The sequence below is a fragment of the Mobula birostris genome, chromosome 3, assembly GCF_030028105.1.
Source record: "Mobula birostris isolate sMobBir1 chromosome 3, sMobBir1.hap1, whole genome shotgun sequence".
In the NCBI taxonomy this organism is placed as follows: domain Eukaryota; kingdom Metazoa; phylum Chordata; class Chondrichthyes; order Myliobatiformes; family Myliobatidae; genus Mobula; species Mobula birostris.
The window spans coordinates 7627636-7645405 of NC_092372.1; the positions used below are offsets into that span (position 1 = coordinate 7627636).

At 43.1% G+C, this 17770-nt stretch overlaps 1 protein-coding gene across 1 annotated transcript in view; it reads right to left on the reverse strand.

Annotated features, from left to right (window-relative positions):
* Positions 1–17770, reverse strand: part of myo5b (myosin VB) — a 281336-nt gene that overhangs the window by 17160 nt on the left and 246406 nt on the right. Inside the window, exons 28-32 of the mRNA XM_072252190.1 lie at positions 16665–16904; positions 12651–12748; positions 5869–6067; positions 3873–3966; positions 1006–1146 (exon numbers count right to left, since the gene is read on the reverse strand). Coding sequence (XP_072108291.1) covers positions 1006–1146; positions 3873–3966; positions 5869–6067; positions 12651–12748; positions 16665–16904 — 772 coding nt within the window. The remainder of the gene's footprint in view (positions 1–1005; positions 1147–3872; positions 3967–5868; positions 6068–12650; positions 12749–16664; positions 16905–17770) is intronic.

Consider the following 17770-nt stretch of genomic DNA (forward strand, 5'->3'; position numbering starts at 1 on the left):
GAAGCTGAGCGTTTGTCTTCAGGCTCCTGTACCTCCTCCCTGTTGGCAGTGATAACAAAGAGACATGTCCCAAGTGGTGAGGGTCCTTAATGATGGATGTCGCCTCTTTGAGATATTTGTCAGTGGTGGGGAGCATTGCGTCCATGATGAAGCTGGCTGAGAGTACAGCCCTTCTTGATCCTTTTCCAACCCTCTTTCGATCCTGTGCATTTCAGTCTCCATGTTAGTCACTAACGTAGCCAGACAGAATGCTCTCCACCATATCGGTGTAGAAATCTGTCAAATCTCCTCAAACTTTTAATGAAAAGTTTGGTGTGCCTTCATGTAAATGCATCAATAAGTTGGGCCTAGCGATGTCCCTGGGTGTCCACATCTTCAGAGATATTGACACACAGGAACGTAAAACTACTCACTATTTCCACTACTGATCCCTCCATTAGTTCATTCCAGTAACTCATATAAAATAATTAATGCTGGAACTACTCCTTTCCATTCTTCATACTTTGCAACATTGTACAATCTACTTCTATCTTCTGCCCAACATCCACAAACAGCAGTCTCAGCAGAATGGCGTATATTTGAAATGGAATATCGAAGCCTGGATAGAGAGCGTGTAGGGAGGATGTGGAGAAGTCTAGGACCAGAGGGCACCGCCTCAGAATAGAAGGACGTCCATTTTGAACAGAAATAAGGAGGAATTTATTTCACCAGAGGATGGGGAATCTGTGGAATTCACTGCCACAGACAGCTGTGGAGGCCACGACATTGGGGTATTTAAAGAGGAGGTTAATGGGTTCTTCATTAGTCAGGGCATCAATGGTTACAGGGAGAAAGCAGGAGAATGGGGTTGAAAAGGAATATAAAATCAGCCCTGATCAAATGGCAGTGCATGCTCGATGGGCTGAATGGCCTATGTCTTATGATCTTATTCTATGTGTGCTGTAACCAGAGTTTCATAGAGCTGCACCTTTATTAACTTAAGTATCTCCCAGTTTAACAGCATACCTGTGATGAGCCTGCGAATAAGTAGCGGTTCATCCTCCTTATAATATTCCAGCATTCCCTGGAACTCCTTCTCCTTCCGTTGCACAGTGACCTGTCGGGTTAGCTGTTCTCGTCTTGCCTCTTTCTGTGCTGTGTTTCGGGCTTTTGGTATTCAAACACAACACTAAGTTAACGAGGTCAAACTAACAATGATTAAGAAGCATAACAGTTTACAAATGCAAGAAAGAAATATTGGGTAACACACACAAAACGCTGGAGGAACTCAGCAGGTCGGGCAGCATCCGTGGAATCGATGAGTCGACGTTTCGGGTCAGAACCCTTCGTCAGGACTGTAGAGGGAAGGGGCAGAGGCTCTATAAAGAAGGTGGGGGGAGGGAGGGAAGGAGAAGGCTGGTAGGTTCCAGGTGAAAAAACAGTAAGGGGAAAGATCAAGGGGTGGGGGAGGGGAGACAGGGAGGGGATAGGCAGGAAAGGTGAAGAAGGAATAGGGGAAAACACAATGGGTAGTAGAAGGAGGTGGAACCATGAGGGAGGTAGTAGGCAGCTGGGGGAGGGGGCAGAGTGACATACGGATAGGGGAAGGGAGGGGGAGGGGGAGGGAATTACCAGAAATTGGAGAATTCTATGTTCATACCAAGGGGCTGGAGACTACCTAGATGGTATGTGAGGTGTTGCTCCTCCAACCTGAGCTTAGCCTCATCATGGCAGTAGAGGAGGCCATGTATGGACATATCTGAATGGGAGTGGGAAGCAGAGTTGAAGTGGGTGGCTACTGGGAGATCCTGGGCTGTGCTTTCTACAAGCTACCGCCATCAGGAAGGAGGCACAGGAGCATCAGAACCCACACCACCAAGTTCACAAACTCACCCCTGAACCATCAGGCTCTTGAGCCAGAGGGGATAACTTCACTCACCCCATCACTGAACTATTCCCACAACCTAAGGACTCTTCATCTCATGTTCTCAATATTTCTTGCTTATTTTTTTTTTCTCAGCTCTAGCTGGTAAAATCTGAGGTACAGGCATAGCCAACACACTCATTTCTCAATTGCTGAGAACTTTTGGACTATTCTAGTGGTGTTTAGTATTGTGGCTTTCTGAAGATTTACATAAATATTGCTGTGTAGCCCTAATTGTTTAATGCTATTGTGTAGTGACTTGGGGATGATACCAGTTGTAGATATTACTACAGGGACAATGTATACCCTGTTCATGTTCCGAAGTCTTCCAATTTCCTCTTTTAATTCAGAGTATTTCTGGTGTTTTTCACTTACTGATTTCTGTATGTTATGTGTGTTTGGAATGGCAATATCTATTCAATAAGTTGTTCTTGCTTGTTTGTCCTGTATTATTGTATCTAGATGGTTATTATTATTGTTATTATTTCTTCTTTCCTTTTGTAATTACACAGTTTGTTGCCTGTCATTGATTCTATTATGGATATTGGATTTATCAAATATGCCTGTAAGAATATGAATCTCAGCATTGTATTTGGTGATGTGTATGTACTTCAATAGTAAATTTACATTGAATTTTGAATTTAACCTACTAACTTCGGAGTGTGGGAGGAAACCAGAGCACCGGACGGAAACCCACATGGTGGATGGGGAGAACATACAAATAACAATGGAATTGAATTCCAAGCTCCCTGAGATGTAGTATCATCGTGCTAACCTCTAGGTTAACATGCCACCCTAAATTTGGAGACGACTGAGCTAAATTCTGTTCTTGTCATACATCCCTATTCAGGCTTTTCCCTCATTCCATCAGATTATCAGATTTCTGCACGGACAGCACGATCCACCCACAGGGAAGAGATTAGATTAGATTAGATTACGAGGACACGCAGTTCTCTTTTATTGTCATTTAGTAATGCATGCGTTATTGCCTTTTACATGCCTCACAAAATAAAGTTTCCCACAGTGTGACCTGTGGAGCCTGTTGATTTAAGGTTCTATACATTATTTCAACAAAAATAAGATTGCCTTGGAACGTGTTTTTTAAAACTTTTTTTAAGAGGTCCTTCTGGCCTATCGCGCTGCACTACCCTGCAACCCACCTACTTAACCTGAGCACTAAAATAGTCAGTTTACAATGGCCAGTTCCTTGGACCCTGAGAGGAAACTGGAGCCCCAGGAGGAAACCCAAGCATTCACAGGAAGAATGTTCAAACTTTCTTACACAGGATTTCGGAACTGAACTCTGAACCCTGATGTTCCAAGCTGTAAGAGCATCGCGCTAGCCACTGGGGGTTACTGTGGTCCCTCAAATATGACATTTTAAAGAAAACACATAGAATTTTAGACTAGTTAGCAAAGCTGGTAGTTCCTCAAATGAAATTTTGTTTTCATATCAGAATATAACACGGTCTGACACAGTGATAGGTTCACATTTGTATCCCCAACTTCTGATCAGTACCAACAACTGAAAAGCAGAAAGATAGAATCCATCTTTCCCTCACGTTGGGTGAGATTGGAACTAAATGCCATGGGTTAAGACTGGTAGGTGAAATATTTAAGGGAACATGAGGGGGAAGCTTCAGCAGTCAGAGGGTGGTGCAAGTGTGGAACGAACTGCCATCAGAGGCGCTGGATGCAGGTTGGATTGCAAAACTTAAGAGAAGTTTGGATAGGTGGGATACTGAGGGCTATCGTCCCGGTGCAGGTAGGTGGGACTAGACAGATTAAAAGTTTGGCATGGACTAGATGGGTCAAAGGGCATGCTTTTTGTGCTGTTAACGTTTTATAACTCTACATGGATGGAATGGGTGTGGAGCAATTATATTCCAGGTCCAAAGCACAGTTTAGCATGGACTAGATGGACTGAAGGGCCTTTTTCCGTGCTATATGACTCTAAACGCAATTATACCTTCAAGCTCTTGCACTTTCTTCATGTGAATCTTGAGTTGCTTCTTCAGTTTCTTCTCATTCTTCTCCTGTTTTTCCACCAGCTCCTTAAGGTCCTAGAAAAGAAAATGAAAACAGTTTGGAGGGAACAACACTTGCTTGACTAAATTGATGGTCTTCCACAGGGTATCCAGCAACCTATCTTGGCAGCCTCCAACCTAATGGCATGAACATCAATTTCTCCGTTCTTCGGTCATTTTTCCCCTCCCCCTTCTCTCTTTTTTCAATTCCCTATTCTGTCCTCTTACCTCTTCTCCTTATCTACATGTCCTTTCGCCTTGGTGTCCCTGTCTCCCATGGTCCACTCCCCTCTCCTATCAGATTCCATCTTCTCCAGGCTTTTCTATCTGTCACCTCCCAATTTCTTACTTCATTCCCCTCCCCTACTTGCCTCACTTCATCTATCACCTTCTAGATTGCTGTCCTTCTCCTCCCCTATCTTCTTGTTCTGGTATCTTCCCCTTCCTTTGCAGTACTGAAGAAAGTACGCTTTGGCCCAAAACGTTGACTGTTTTTCTCCCCCTCCATAGATGCTGCCTGACTTGCTGAGTTCCTCCAGCAACTTAAGTGCATTGCTCTGAATTTCCATTATCTGCAGAATCTCTTGTGTTCCTCCCTTGTTTCTCTTGTAATGGCAGTCAATTGCTTTCTTGCTCATCTTTGTTCCACCTTCAATACTCAGACATCCAGTCAGATTTAGGATATGGCCAACTGGGCGTTGAATGGGCTCAGGTACTGAGACAGCTTTGACTTTATAGGAAGCCACAAAATGCACAGCCAGTCTTTGTGTTTAGTAAACTTAAAGTGCTTTGTGACTGGCAACACTGGACGTAATAAATACAAGGATAAAGTATAAAGCAGCCATTGGCCAAGGTGAGGGATGACCTGGGTCATTGGGAGACCGAATCAGTCAGTCTTAGTAATGGAGCTGATATATCCTTCTTTTTGAAGCCCTCCGTTGATTGGGGTCATCCATGCATGTTGAGCCCTAGCTGACTAAGTATCTGCAAGCCAGGGCAGTACGATAAGGAGAGCAAGCTGTGGCCCATGTTGTGGGCTCCCCCTCTCCACATAGATTCATCCAAAGGAATAGCAGAGACTGATACAGTTTGGCACCAGAGGCATCGCAGGAGCTCCCAGTCAGCGTTGAACTCAGCATAGGACTGCCTTAGGGATTCCACCTAAAAAAATTTCCTTGGGGTTTATTCCCTAAGCCTCCCCCATGAGTGGGTACAGCTGCAAGGCAGCAGAAGTATGAGACTAGAGCTTTCCTTCTCCAAGATAAGCTGACAAGTCCCATCTGCCTGAAGAAGTGGTTTTAAGGCACCAGTAACTTGCCATTGTCCCTTGTCCTGTCAGTAAAAATGGTGCCACTGGGCTTAGTAGCTAAGCCACATGTGAAGGCCAGGAGCTGGACTTGGTTGTCAGAGGCTATTTGAGATGTACGCAATTGAGACCCTATAATAGGCAGTGGGAGTTTATTCCCCACCACCTTCCCCAGCTATGACAACCTTAAGGAAAAGTTCCGCCATGACTAATCTATTATCCCTCTCAACCCCATTCTCCTGCCTTCTCCCAGTAACTTTTGACACCCTGACTAACGAAAAACCCATCACCCTTAGCTTTAAATATACTCAATGGCTTGGCCTCCACAGCCACCTGTGGCAATGCATTCCAAAGATTCACCACCCTCTGGCTGAAGAATTCTTCCTCATCTCTGTTCTGAATTGATGCCCCTCTATTGTGAAGCTGTGCTCTTTGGTCCTAGACTCTCCCACTATGAAAACATCCTCTCCACATCCACTCTATCAAGGCCATTTAAGAAAGGTCACACACACACACAGAATGCTGAAGGAACTCAGTGAGACAAGCATCTCTGGAGGGGACTAAAGAGTCAACCCTGCGGGCTGAGACCATACATCAGGACTGGGTCATGTCTACGTGATGGATTTCCTTACCAGGTTCTCATTGGTGAGACGGGTGATCTCCTGTTGTATGTTATACTCAATGCGTGCATCTGGAGACATCTGTAGTGTCTGTGTGAGCACCTGTTGCTGCTTTTCCATCTCCTCCTTCAGACTCTCGATCTGCGTCTGCAGTCTCTCCACCTCTTCGTCGTGTTGCTTGATCTGAGACTGCAACTGTGCCTCAAGTAGCCTGCAGCACAAAGGCAACAACTATCAGCCGGAGGGGTTTGTTCATACACACTCCAAGGCCACCTTATTAGGTACACCTGTACATCTTAATGCAAATATCTAACACAGATATCCAATCCTGTGGCAGCAACTCAATGCATAAAAGCATGCAGGCATGGTCAAGAGGTTCAGTTGTTGTTCAGAACAAACATCAGAATGGGGAAGAAATGTGATCTAAGTGACTTTGACTGTGGAATGATTGTTGGTGCCAGACGGCGTGGTTTGAGTATCTCAGAGTCTGCTGATCTCCTGGAGTTTTCTTGCACAACATTCTCTGGAGTTCACAGAGAATGGCGCGCGAAAAAACTCTCATGTGAGCGACAGTTCTGTGGGCAAAAATACCTTGTTAATGAGAGAGGTCAGAGGAGAATGGGCAGACTGGTTCAAGCTGACAGGAAGGCAACAGTTACTTAAATAACCACACATTACAACAGTGGTGTGCAAAAGCACATCTCTGAATACACAACACATTGAATCTTTAAGTGGATGGGCTACAGCAGCAGAAGACCACAAACATACCCTCAGTGGCCACTTTATACCGAAGAGATACCGAATAAGGTGGCCAATGAGTGAGAGAGAGAGTGTGTGAGTGTGAGAGGGAGTGAGAGAGAGAGAGTGTGTGAGTCTGAGTGCGCGCACGCATGCGTTGTTATGCCATTTCTTAATTACTCAAAACATTGTGACTTTGGTACTGAATAGTTCCATGCTGGTATCTTCCACCAACCACTCATCAAATTTATTTTTGTTTAAAGTTTTCCAGATTCTCTTGATTCTATTATATCTTCTTATATATGGAAGAATAAGTGTTCAAAATTAAATAAAATTCATCTTCAGAAAGATAAAAAGAATGGAGGATTAGCCTTACCAAACTTTAGATTTTATTACTGGGCAGTTAATATAAGAAATCTTACATTTTGGTTATATTACATTAATTGTGAGGATTGCCCGATGTGGGTTTTTTTTTAGAAGCTAACTCTGTTGATGAATTCTCTATTATTTCTCTTCTTAGATCCTCATTTCCTTTGTCTCTGAGTAAGTTAACTGACAATCTGGTAGTTAACCAAACTATGAGAATTTGGATACAATTCCGAAAATACTTTGGCTTACTGAGATTTTCTCTTTCGAGTCCCATTTTTTCTAATTTTTTTTTTAAACCCTCCATGATTGATGTGGCTTTTAAAGAATGGGATAGATTAGGTATTAAATGCTTTCAGGACTTGTTTGAGAGGGAACTCTTTTTTCGTTGAACAACTGTCATCTAAATTTAGTTTACCTAAAACTCATTTTTCTCGATACCTACAAATAAGAGATTTTTTTACGGTCTCAAATAAGTACATTTCCTAAAAGTCCTGATCAGAATCTATTAGATGTAATTTTTAATTTGAAACCTTTTTATAATGGATCTATATCTAATATTTATAATATGGTGTTGGGAATGAGAAGTGTTCATTTAGATAAAATTAAAAATCTTTGGGAACAAGAATTATAGACTTCAGTTTCTGAGGAAACTTGGAATCCAATTTTTAACTGGTTAACACTTCATCGTTATGTGCCCGACACTCTCTCCTTCAATTTAAAGTGGTCCATAGGGCCCATATGACCCTTGTTTTTATTTGGGTATATCTCCGTATTGTGATAAATGTAATAATGGAGAAGCTTCACTCATTCATATGTTTTGGACATGCCCGAGTCTTGAAAAATATTGGAAAGAAGTATTTCAAACTTTCTCGATACTTTACAAAGTAAACTTTAAGCCTAATCCTTTGACCGCTTTATTTGGTATTGTTGGAGGAAAGGATATTATTTTGGAGTCATCTGACTTACACATTTTGACTTTTATTTCTCTTATGGCCAGAAGGACACTTTGCTTGAATGGAAAGATGTGGGCCCTCCTATTCACGCTCAATGGTTACGTGATGTGATGTCATGTTTAAATTTAGAGAAGATTCGATGTTCAATCTCTGAACCTAGCCAAGATTTCCAAACATTGTGGGGACCTTTTTTGAATTATTTTCCAAACCTTTGATTTGCTGTTAAAGCACAGATGATGACTAATAATTTTTTTTCCTTCTTTTCTTTACTAATCAGCTTCGGTCTTGGTAGTGGGTTAGATTTTTTTTATATAATAAAGTTACTATATTTCAATGCTACGAATTAATCTGTATGAATATAGGGTAAGGAGTCTTTATATGCGATTTAGTATAATATATTGATATATAGTTTTTCTTGTACTCTGTATTCTTATATGTAAAATTAATAAAAATATTGGAAAAGGAGAAGAAAGCTTTCCAGACTGTTGAGTATGGATTGTTCATATTCTAGTCTTTGTGCAACCTCCCAAGGCAATTTGTATCAATGTGCAATCATTCTGCAGTTCTTACTTTGGCCAACACCAATTCCACAACCTACAGACTCATTTTCAAAGACTCTGCAAATATAATTTAGTTTCTGATTTGCACAATTTGTTGTTTGCACATTTTTTGTTTGTCAGTCTTTATGTATATTTTCATAAATCCTATTTCATACTATGTGCCCTCTAATCCATCTTGCTATTTCAAGATTCAGGATTCTAGGTTATCTATCATGTGTACATCAAAACATACAGTGGATTGTGAGGAGCTAAGGATGATGCCTTTGCAAATCAGTTTAAATCTCCTCTTCTCATGTTTTCTTTTTCCTTTTCATGGGTGCCGGGGTCATGTTGGAGTCCATGATCTACAGCTGCACTCAAACTACATTCTTCATGGACGGTAGGTTCTCGCTCTTGGAAGAGCCTGGCTTTTCAAGATGCCCAGGTGCAGCCTGGAAGATGTGTGCCTTCGGGAAGTGGCCCCGTGGACGACCCGATTTCTCACCAACATCGCCTACTGAATCATGACGGGAGATTGAGAAGTTGAGACGGCGGGCAGTGCGTACAGCTGTCGACGCCTCCTGCACTTGAGCTATCTCCCTCTTTCTCTCTTGATGCTAAGTGTGAGTCTGTTGGAATTTGAGTCTGGGTCTCAGACAAGAGACACAGCAGATTGGAACATTGGAACAGAGAGCTATTTGGTCTTCCTTCTTGCTGTGGCAGAAGCGATATCTCTCCTCCTTGCTAGGGGAGGGAGAGAACCTGTCTGAGATGTCAAAGTGTTGGGATGGACAGCAGTTATTGAGGAACCCCTGATGATGGTATCTAGGGGCTTGCATGTTGGGTGGGTGGTGGGGGGGTGGTGCTTGTGCTGGAGCAAGTGGAGGAAGGGGGAGGGTTGATGCTTTTGCTGCTGTCTGTGAACGGGAGGGGGAAGGAGAGACTTTGGGGTTCTAGCTTCATTCTTTGGGTCTTTGTTCTCTCTGTTTTGTGGATGGCCGTGAAGAGTAAGAATTCCAGGTTGTATACTGTATACCTTCCCTGATAATAAATGGAACCATTGGACCATCGAGAAAGTGTCAATGGCGTTAACAATCAACAAACCCAAGGGTGTGCTGGGGGCAGCCACACATTCTAGTGCATGGCAGAACAACGCATAACGCAACAAATCACAACATTTTATACCTTAAAAGCGCCATGTAAAAAATACCAAATGCTTTTGGTCCACAAAACACCGAATGTGGACTCCTGACATGTTTTACAGTTATTCAAAAAGAAAAGGCAAGCAAAGTTTGACCTGGCAACTTGCTTTAGGCCTTGATATGCCAGGCCAAGCTCTCCATCTTCATTGAGGTAGCGCCAGTCTTCAGCCTGGCTGCAAGGGTGTGACAGGTAAAAGGAAACAGGAACAGGGGAAAGAAGGAGAAAGGAGCAAAAAAAGTGTCATTCAGAAAGAGAAAAGCCAAAGTCACCACAGAAAGCAAGAAGAAACACCAACATTTCAGAGGTTTACGAGGGAAAATAAGGTAGAAATCCCAGAAATTAAGGTCAGCATTACTAGAATTGGCTGCTCTCACCCTAACAGCAAGTGTAAAGTGTATAGAACATTGAGGATTGTGCAAATGTGTCCTATACCCACATTCCACTCTGTTAGTGTGAAAGTGAGAGAACACAGCAGCACAAGGAGGTGCTGGGGATCCAGAGCAACACACAAAATGGTGGAGGAACTCAGCATCTATGGAGGAGAATGAACACTCGGCGTTTTGGGCTGAGACCCTTCATCAGGACGGGAAAGGAAGGGGGAAGATGCCAGGATAAGAAGGTGGGGGGGGGGGAGTGATAGGTGAGACCAGGTGAGGGGGAAGGAGGGTTGCGTTGGGGAGGGGGATGAAGTGAGAAGATGGGTGGTAATCGATGGGAAAGGTAAAGGGCTGGAGAAGAAAGTTCAAAATAAAATTTATTATCAGAGCACATACATGTCACCAGATACAACCCTGAGATTCTTTTGCTGTGGGCTACTTAGCAAATCTAAAAATTAGTAAATGTAAATTGTAAACATTAGGAACGGTAAACTGTAAAAATGCAGATATAAATAAATAGCAATAAATAATGAGCATGAAATAACAGGATAAAAGAGTCCTTAAATGAGGGTAGCTATCCCCTTTTATTCAAGAACCTGGATCTGAGAGTCTAACATACGAAGGATCTGATAGGAGAGGAGAGTGGACCGTGGGAGAAAGGGATGAAGGAAGGACACCAGAGGGAGGTGATAGGCAGGTGAGGAGAAGAGAAGTGGTAAGAGGGGAGCCAGAATAGAGCATGGGTCGGGGTGGGGGTGGAATCACTGGAAGTTAAAGAGGTCAGTGTTTCTGCTACCCAAATGGAATACGAGACCATAAGACATAGGAGTAGAACCAGACTAATTGGCCCATCAAGTCACAGCTGATCCACTATCCCACTCCACCCCACTTTCCCGCCCTCTCCCCGTGACCTTTGATGCCCTGACTACTCAAGAACCTATCAACCTCTGCTTTAAATGTACCCAATGACTTGGCTTCCACAGCAACCTGTCGATTCACTACCCTCTGGCTAAGGAAATCCCTCTTCATGAGGTGTTCCTTCTTCGGCCTGAGAATGGCCTTAACACAGTAGTAGGGGAGGCCATGGACTGACATGTCAGAATGGGAATGACAGGAGGAATTTCACACAGAAAGATGGAGGTGAGTTTATGGAAGGAGCTGCCAGGGGAAGTGGTTGAAGCTGGTACAGTGCTATCATTTAAAGAGAACATGGATAGGTCCCTGGAGGGTCAAGGCTTAGAGGGATATGGGCTGAATGCAGGAAACTGGGACTAGCTGACTTGGCAGTGCGGTTGGCATGGATTTGCTGGGTTGAAGGGCCTGTATTCGTGCTATATTCCTCTATCATTTTTTCAAAATCTCCTTTTCATATGTAAGGGGTTTCTTCTTTCATGTTACTTGCCAAGGCTAATCAAATGCCTTCTCTGTAGTGTTATAATAAAATGGCTTCTTTGTAATGTTAACTGCTGAGGTAAGGGGTTCTCTGTAACAGCATGTTTGGGTTATAATTACTGATAACGGGACTTGTATTCATTTGCTAACCAATTGGGATAGATGTTATTCTTTCTTGTGTGTCTGAAAGCTGTTGTTTGCGCAGGATTTGGGCAGAATGCGCCATGGGGGAGGAGAAAAGACGCACCCGAAGGGATGCTGTGACCCGGTGAGCGGACCAAACCCTGAGCGGGGGCTCGGGACCCGGCAGAATTCGGAGGAGATCGAATGGTGGAAAGTGGATATTGCGTGAGCTCCAACAAATTAATTGTGCACAGACTGAATAAAGATACAGTGGTGCCTTTGGTTCATTTTATTATAGTTCAAGTAAGAATTATAAAATCTTAATTATTTAACCACATCCTGTGTACGGCTTGTCACTACGGGGTACTGATTTGAAATGGGGGACACATCACACAGCATTCACCCAAACAAGAGTTATAAGATTTGGCCAGGCAGAGGGTTATCACCCTAAGATCATGCCACTAGGCAAAGTGAGCATTACGCATATTAAGAAGGTTGGATCTCGTTCCTGCTGTTAGCTAATTTCCCCTGAGGTGCAAACAGAAATAATAGAAAATCAGTAGTTGCCACAGATTTGCTGACAGAGGAAAAATGAGATTAGTATTTATTTATAACCCTGATTGGTATCCACTGATTTGGGTTAGAGCAAATGCCTGAATCAGGTAACTTGTGTGATGAGATATCTTGTAAAATAAAATGTGACCCTGTTCTGAGATCTGAAATGCAATTCGGTTAAGGACAACCACCAGCAAAACTCTTTTATTCCATCAGAAACACACGAGAAATTCTGCAGAAAATGAAAATCCAGAGCAACACACGCAAAATGCTAGAAGAATGTAGCAGGTCAGGCAGTATCCATGGAGAGGAATAAACAGACACGCTTTGATTCAAGGACTCAGTGAAGGGTTTGATGGGTCCCGATGAAAGATCTCGGCATGAAACATCAACTGTTTATTCCTCTCCATAGATGCTGCCTGTTCTGCTAAGTTCCTCCAGCATTTTGCATGTTTCATTCCATTAGCCTGAACTTTACTTCTGAACTATGCAGACAGAATCTGTTCTGCGCTCTCTCTTTAAATAAATAAATAAAACCAACATACCTATTAGTCTCACATATGCCATTGTAGGCCTCAATTGCATCGTCCTTGTCTGTGTTTTCATCACTTCTTTTCCACTCATATTTTTCGGTCACGTTATCCTACAACAGGAATTGAAAATTACTTTATCTGACATGTCCAAACGTAACTTTTAATTCAGCCAAAATGTGCGTTCTATGTGGAACACCAGGGAAATAATCACTCCCATCAGGAAAGAGGCTATGTAGCATCCATACCAGAACCACCAGACTCAAAAACAGGAAGGCTCTACAGCGGGTGGTCAAACACTGCCCAACACATCACTGGCACCAGCCTACCCATCACTGAGGACATAGATACAGACAGGTGCTGGAAAAGGGTCAGTAACATCATGAAAGATCCACCCACCCTGCTCATGCACTGTTTGCCACATTCCCAGCAGGAAGGAGGTTATGTAGCATCCACATCAGGACCACCAGACTCAAAAACAGTTACTTTCTCCATGCAGTGAGGCTGATCAACATCTCCACCACTACTTTATTATTTCCCATTAGTCACCTTATGTACAGCCTTATGGACTTACTATCGATTTTGGGAATGAAAGGGTTACCATATGAGGAATGTCTGGCAGCTCTTGGGCAGCATTCCCTGAAATTCAGGAGAATGGGGGGGGGGGGAGAATCACATGGAATCATTCCAAATGTTAAAAAGCCTGAACAGATTAGATATGGCAAAGCTATTTCCCATGGTAGGGGAGTCTAGGATAAGAGGGCATGACTTCAGGATTGAAGGACATCCATTTAGAACAGAGATGCAGAGAAATTACTTTAGTCTGAGGGTGATAAATCTGTGGAATTTGTTGCCATGAGTAGCTGTGGAAGCCAAATTATTGGGTGCATTCAAAGCAGAGATAGATAGATTCTTGATTAGCCAGGGAATCAAAAGGTATGGGGAGAAGCAGGGGTGTGGGGATGACCGGAAGAATTGGATCAGCCCATAATTGAATGGTGGGACAGACTCAATGGACCGAATGGCCTACTTCTGCTCCTATATCTTATGATCTTATGTATATAAGCTATCCGATGTATTTCTATTTACTGTATTTTTAATTATTGTGTTCTTTATCTTATTGTGGTTTGTTTTTGTGCTGCGTCAGATTAAGAGTAACAATTATTTGTTCTCCTTTACTCTTGCGCACTGGAAATGACATTAAAGAATCCTGAATTACGGTTTTGCAACAAACATTAAATCTTAATGATGCATTCACAACTTGTGAAGACCAGATGGATAATTTTAAGGTTATGATAAGAGACACAGGTCAAGTGGACAGCCAGAGACCTTTTCCCAGGGCACAAATGGCTAATACCAGGAAGCGTCATTTTAAGGTGATTGGAGGAATGTATGGGAGGGGGATTGAATATCAGAGATATATATGTAACGCCGTGGTTCACATTTTTACTGTTACTCTGTAGGTATTTCATTTAGCAGTTCTGTGAGAGCTGCCTGTTCTGCTTTCAGCATGGTTGGGTTACTGTTGAAAATGGGGAATGTGTGTCATCCAATTAGGATGTTGGAACTGGGGGGAGATTTTTCTTGGTGAGGGACACCAAGGTTAGTCTTGGGCCTTTTGTTTGGTGGGAGATGAAGGGAGAAGACGCTGGAGAGAACCGGTCATAGGATTTGACCTGCTGCGGGACCACGATTCAATGGAGCCAGGAGCCAAGATCAACTGGGGATTGGTGAATATGAATTTTGGGAAGAGTTGAGCTCCAACTTGTGCACATTTGAATGTTTAATTAAAATGGGCCCTTTTCTTTTTGTTTCTCTTTACTAACCCTTTAGTTAAGGTTCATAAATATAATTCCTTATACATACATACACATTAAAGGAATTATAAAGATAATAACAAAACATATATATATATATTTTGTTATTATCTTTTTTTACATGGAGTGCATGGAACATCCTGCTGGGGGGGGTGTTGGGGACTGGTGATAGTCACATGGATGATAGAGAAATTGAGGGCTATGTAGGAGGGAAGGTTTCGATTCATCTTAGAGTAGGATACGTGGCCTGCTGTGATCCATGAAATGAACAGAAATCCCTACGAGATCCATGAAGCTGACAAATGAACTGTCTCATCGCCTCGGTAAGCAGGACTGGTTAGCACAAAGCTTTACCGCACCAGCGACTGGAAGATCAGGGTTCAATTCCTGCCGCTGTCTATAAGGATCCTGTACGTCCTCCCCGTGACAGAACGAGCACAAGTATCTTTCCTACCGCACCTCACAACATTAATCTCATCCCTGAGCTTGCTATGTTTTATGTTCTTTGTTTTCAGAAATAAAATAATAGGAGAAATTACTTAAAGTTAGACTCAAGGCTCTCGGTTCCTAAATGTCACTGGTTTGGAACTCGGAATGTGGAAGGAAACCGGAGCACCCGGAGAAAACCCATGAGATCACCAAAAGAACACAGAAATTCCTTGCAGACTGTGTCGGGATTTGAACCCCATCACTGATCACTGGAAAGCTACATTACTGTACCTTCCCCAATAATAAACTAACTCCAGTCCCAATCCCAAGCACTCCTTCCAGCCTCTAACCCAAAGTTTTAACCTCCTCCAGAGAAAATTCTGCATTTTCTGGGCAGAATAACAGGTCAGTAGTGACTAGATGGGCCAAAGGGCCTGTTTCTGTGCTGTAGAGCTCTTTGACTCTCTGCTCCCCAAAGCCATCATGTAAGACTCCACTTCTCCAATGTTGAACTTCAGTCAATATGGACGGCACAGTCGCGTAGCAGTTAGCGCAACGCCTTACAGCAGCTGTGAGATCCAAGTTCCATTCCTGTCGCTGTTTGTACGGAGTTTGGACATTTTCCCTGTGACCACGAGTTTCCTCGGTGCGCCAGTGTTCTTCCACAGTCCAAAGACATATGGCTTAGGGTTAGTAAGTTGTGGGCCTGTTATATTGTTGGTGACACTTGCGGGCTGCCCCCAGCACATGTTGGACTGCATCACGGCCTGGTTCAGAAATTGCGCCATCTTGGATCACAAGACCCTGCAGCGGATAGTGAGGTCAGCTGAGAAGATCATTGGGGTCTCTCTTCCCGCCATTACAGACATTTACACCACACGCTGCATCCGCAAAGCAAACAGCATTATGAAGGACCCCTCGCACCTCTCATACAAACTCTTCTCCCTCTTGCCATCTGGCAAAAGGCACCGAAGCATTCAGGCTCTCACAAGCAGACTATGCAACAGTTTCTTCCCCCAAGCCATCAGACTCCTCAATACCCAGAGCCTGGCTTGACACCAACCTACTGCCCTCTACTGTGCCTACTGTCTTGTTTATTATTTATTATTTATTGTAGTGCCTGCACTGTTTTGTGCAATTTATGCAGTCCTGGATAGGTCTGTAGCCTAGTGTAGTTTTTGTGTTTTTTTTTTCTTTACGTAGTTCAGTGTAGTTTTTGTATTGTTTCATGTAGCACCATGGTCCTGAAAAACGTTTTCATTTTTACTATGTTCTGTACCAGCAGTTATGGTTGAAATGACAATAAAAAGTGACTTGACTTGACTTGAGATACAGTGCGGAACAGGGCCTTCTGGTCCACTGAGCCACACCGCCCAGCAACCCAACGATTTAACCCTAGTTAATGGGAGAATTTACAATGACCAACTAACCTACCAACCAGTACATTTTTGGACTGTGAGAGAAAATTGGAGAACCCGGAGGAAACACTTATGCTTATGGGTAGAATGTACAAATTGCTTACAGAGCATGCCGGAAATAAACTCTGAACTCTGACACCGCGAGCTGTCGTAGAGTCATGCTAACCGCTATGCTACTGTGGCACCCTGTTTCGAAGTACATGTGATTGATAAAACTAATCTCGATCTAATCCAGTTCTGCCCGTCCCTCCCACTGCCACTTTCAGTACACAACATTACCGTGGTCATGTGATTGATAAGGCTAATCTCGATCTAATCCAGTTCTGCTCATCCCTCCCACTGCCACTTTCAGTACACGACATTACCGTAGTTTTTGCCTCCTCATTCTGCTGAGCCGCTTTGACTATCTGAGTTCTCAGCATGAGGACCTCCTCCTTCCGCACCTCCAGCTCCTCGCTGGCCATTTTCAGCTGATGTAGAAGTACACCGTAGGCATTTTCTGATTCATCATTAGAGTCCTCCGCCGCCGATCTCTCTGCCACGGCTTTCCTTAGATCATTGAGTTCGTTCTTCAGCTTCTTGTTTTCCGATTCGAGCTCATGTCGCTGTGAAGTGATGTCAAATTGGAAAATACCTTTGCTTAATTATTTCAATTACAGTTTACCATTTTATTATTGATTTTCCAGTAAATTACATTTCAAAATAGAGTGATACACTCAATGGCCATTATTATTTAGTACACCTGCTCGTTAATGCAAATATCTAATTAGCCAATCATGTGGCAGCAAATCAATATGTAAAAGCATTCAGACATGGTCAAGAGGTTCAGATGTTGTTGTTCAGACCAAACATCAGAATGGGGAAGAAATGTGATCTAAGTGACTTTGACTGTGGAATGATTGTTGGTGCCAGATGGGGTGGTTTGATTAACTCAGAAACCTGCTTATCTCCAGGGATTTTCATGCACAACAGTCTCTAGAGTTTACCGAGAATGGTGCGAAAAACAAAAAAAATCCAGTGTGTGGCAGATTTGTGGGCGAAAATGGCTTGTTAATGAGAGAGGTCAGAGGAGAATAACCATACTAGTTCAAGCTGACAGAAAGGCAACGTTAACTCTAATAACTACACATGCAGAAGAGCATCTCTGAATGTACAACCCGTCCAACTTTGAAGTGGTTGGGCTACAACAGCAGAAGGCCACGAACGTGCACTCAGTGGCCACTTTATTAGGTACAGGACGTACATCAAGTGTATATTTCGAAAGCAAGAGTTGCAGATGCTTAAAATCTGTAATCTATAAGTTTGCCAGTGACATAATTATTGTTGGCAAAATTTCAGATAGTGATGAGGAGGCATACACGAGCAAGATAGATCAGCTGGTTGAGTGGTGTCTCAACAACCACCTTACACTCATCATCAGTAAGACCAAGGAACTGATGGTGAACCTCAGGAAGGGGAAGTTGAGGGAACA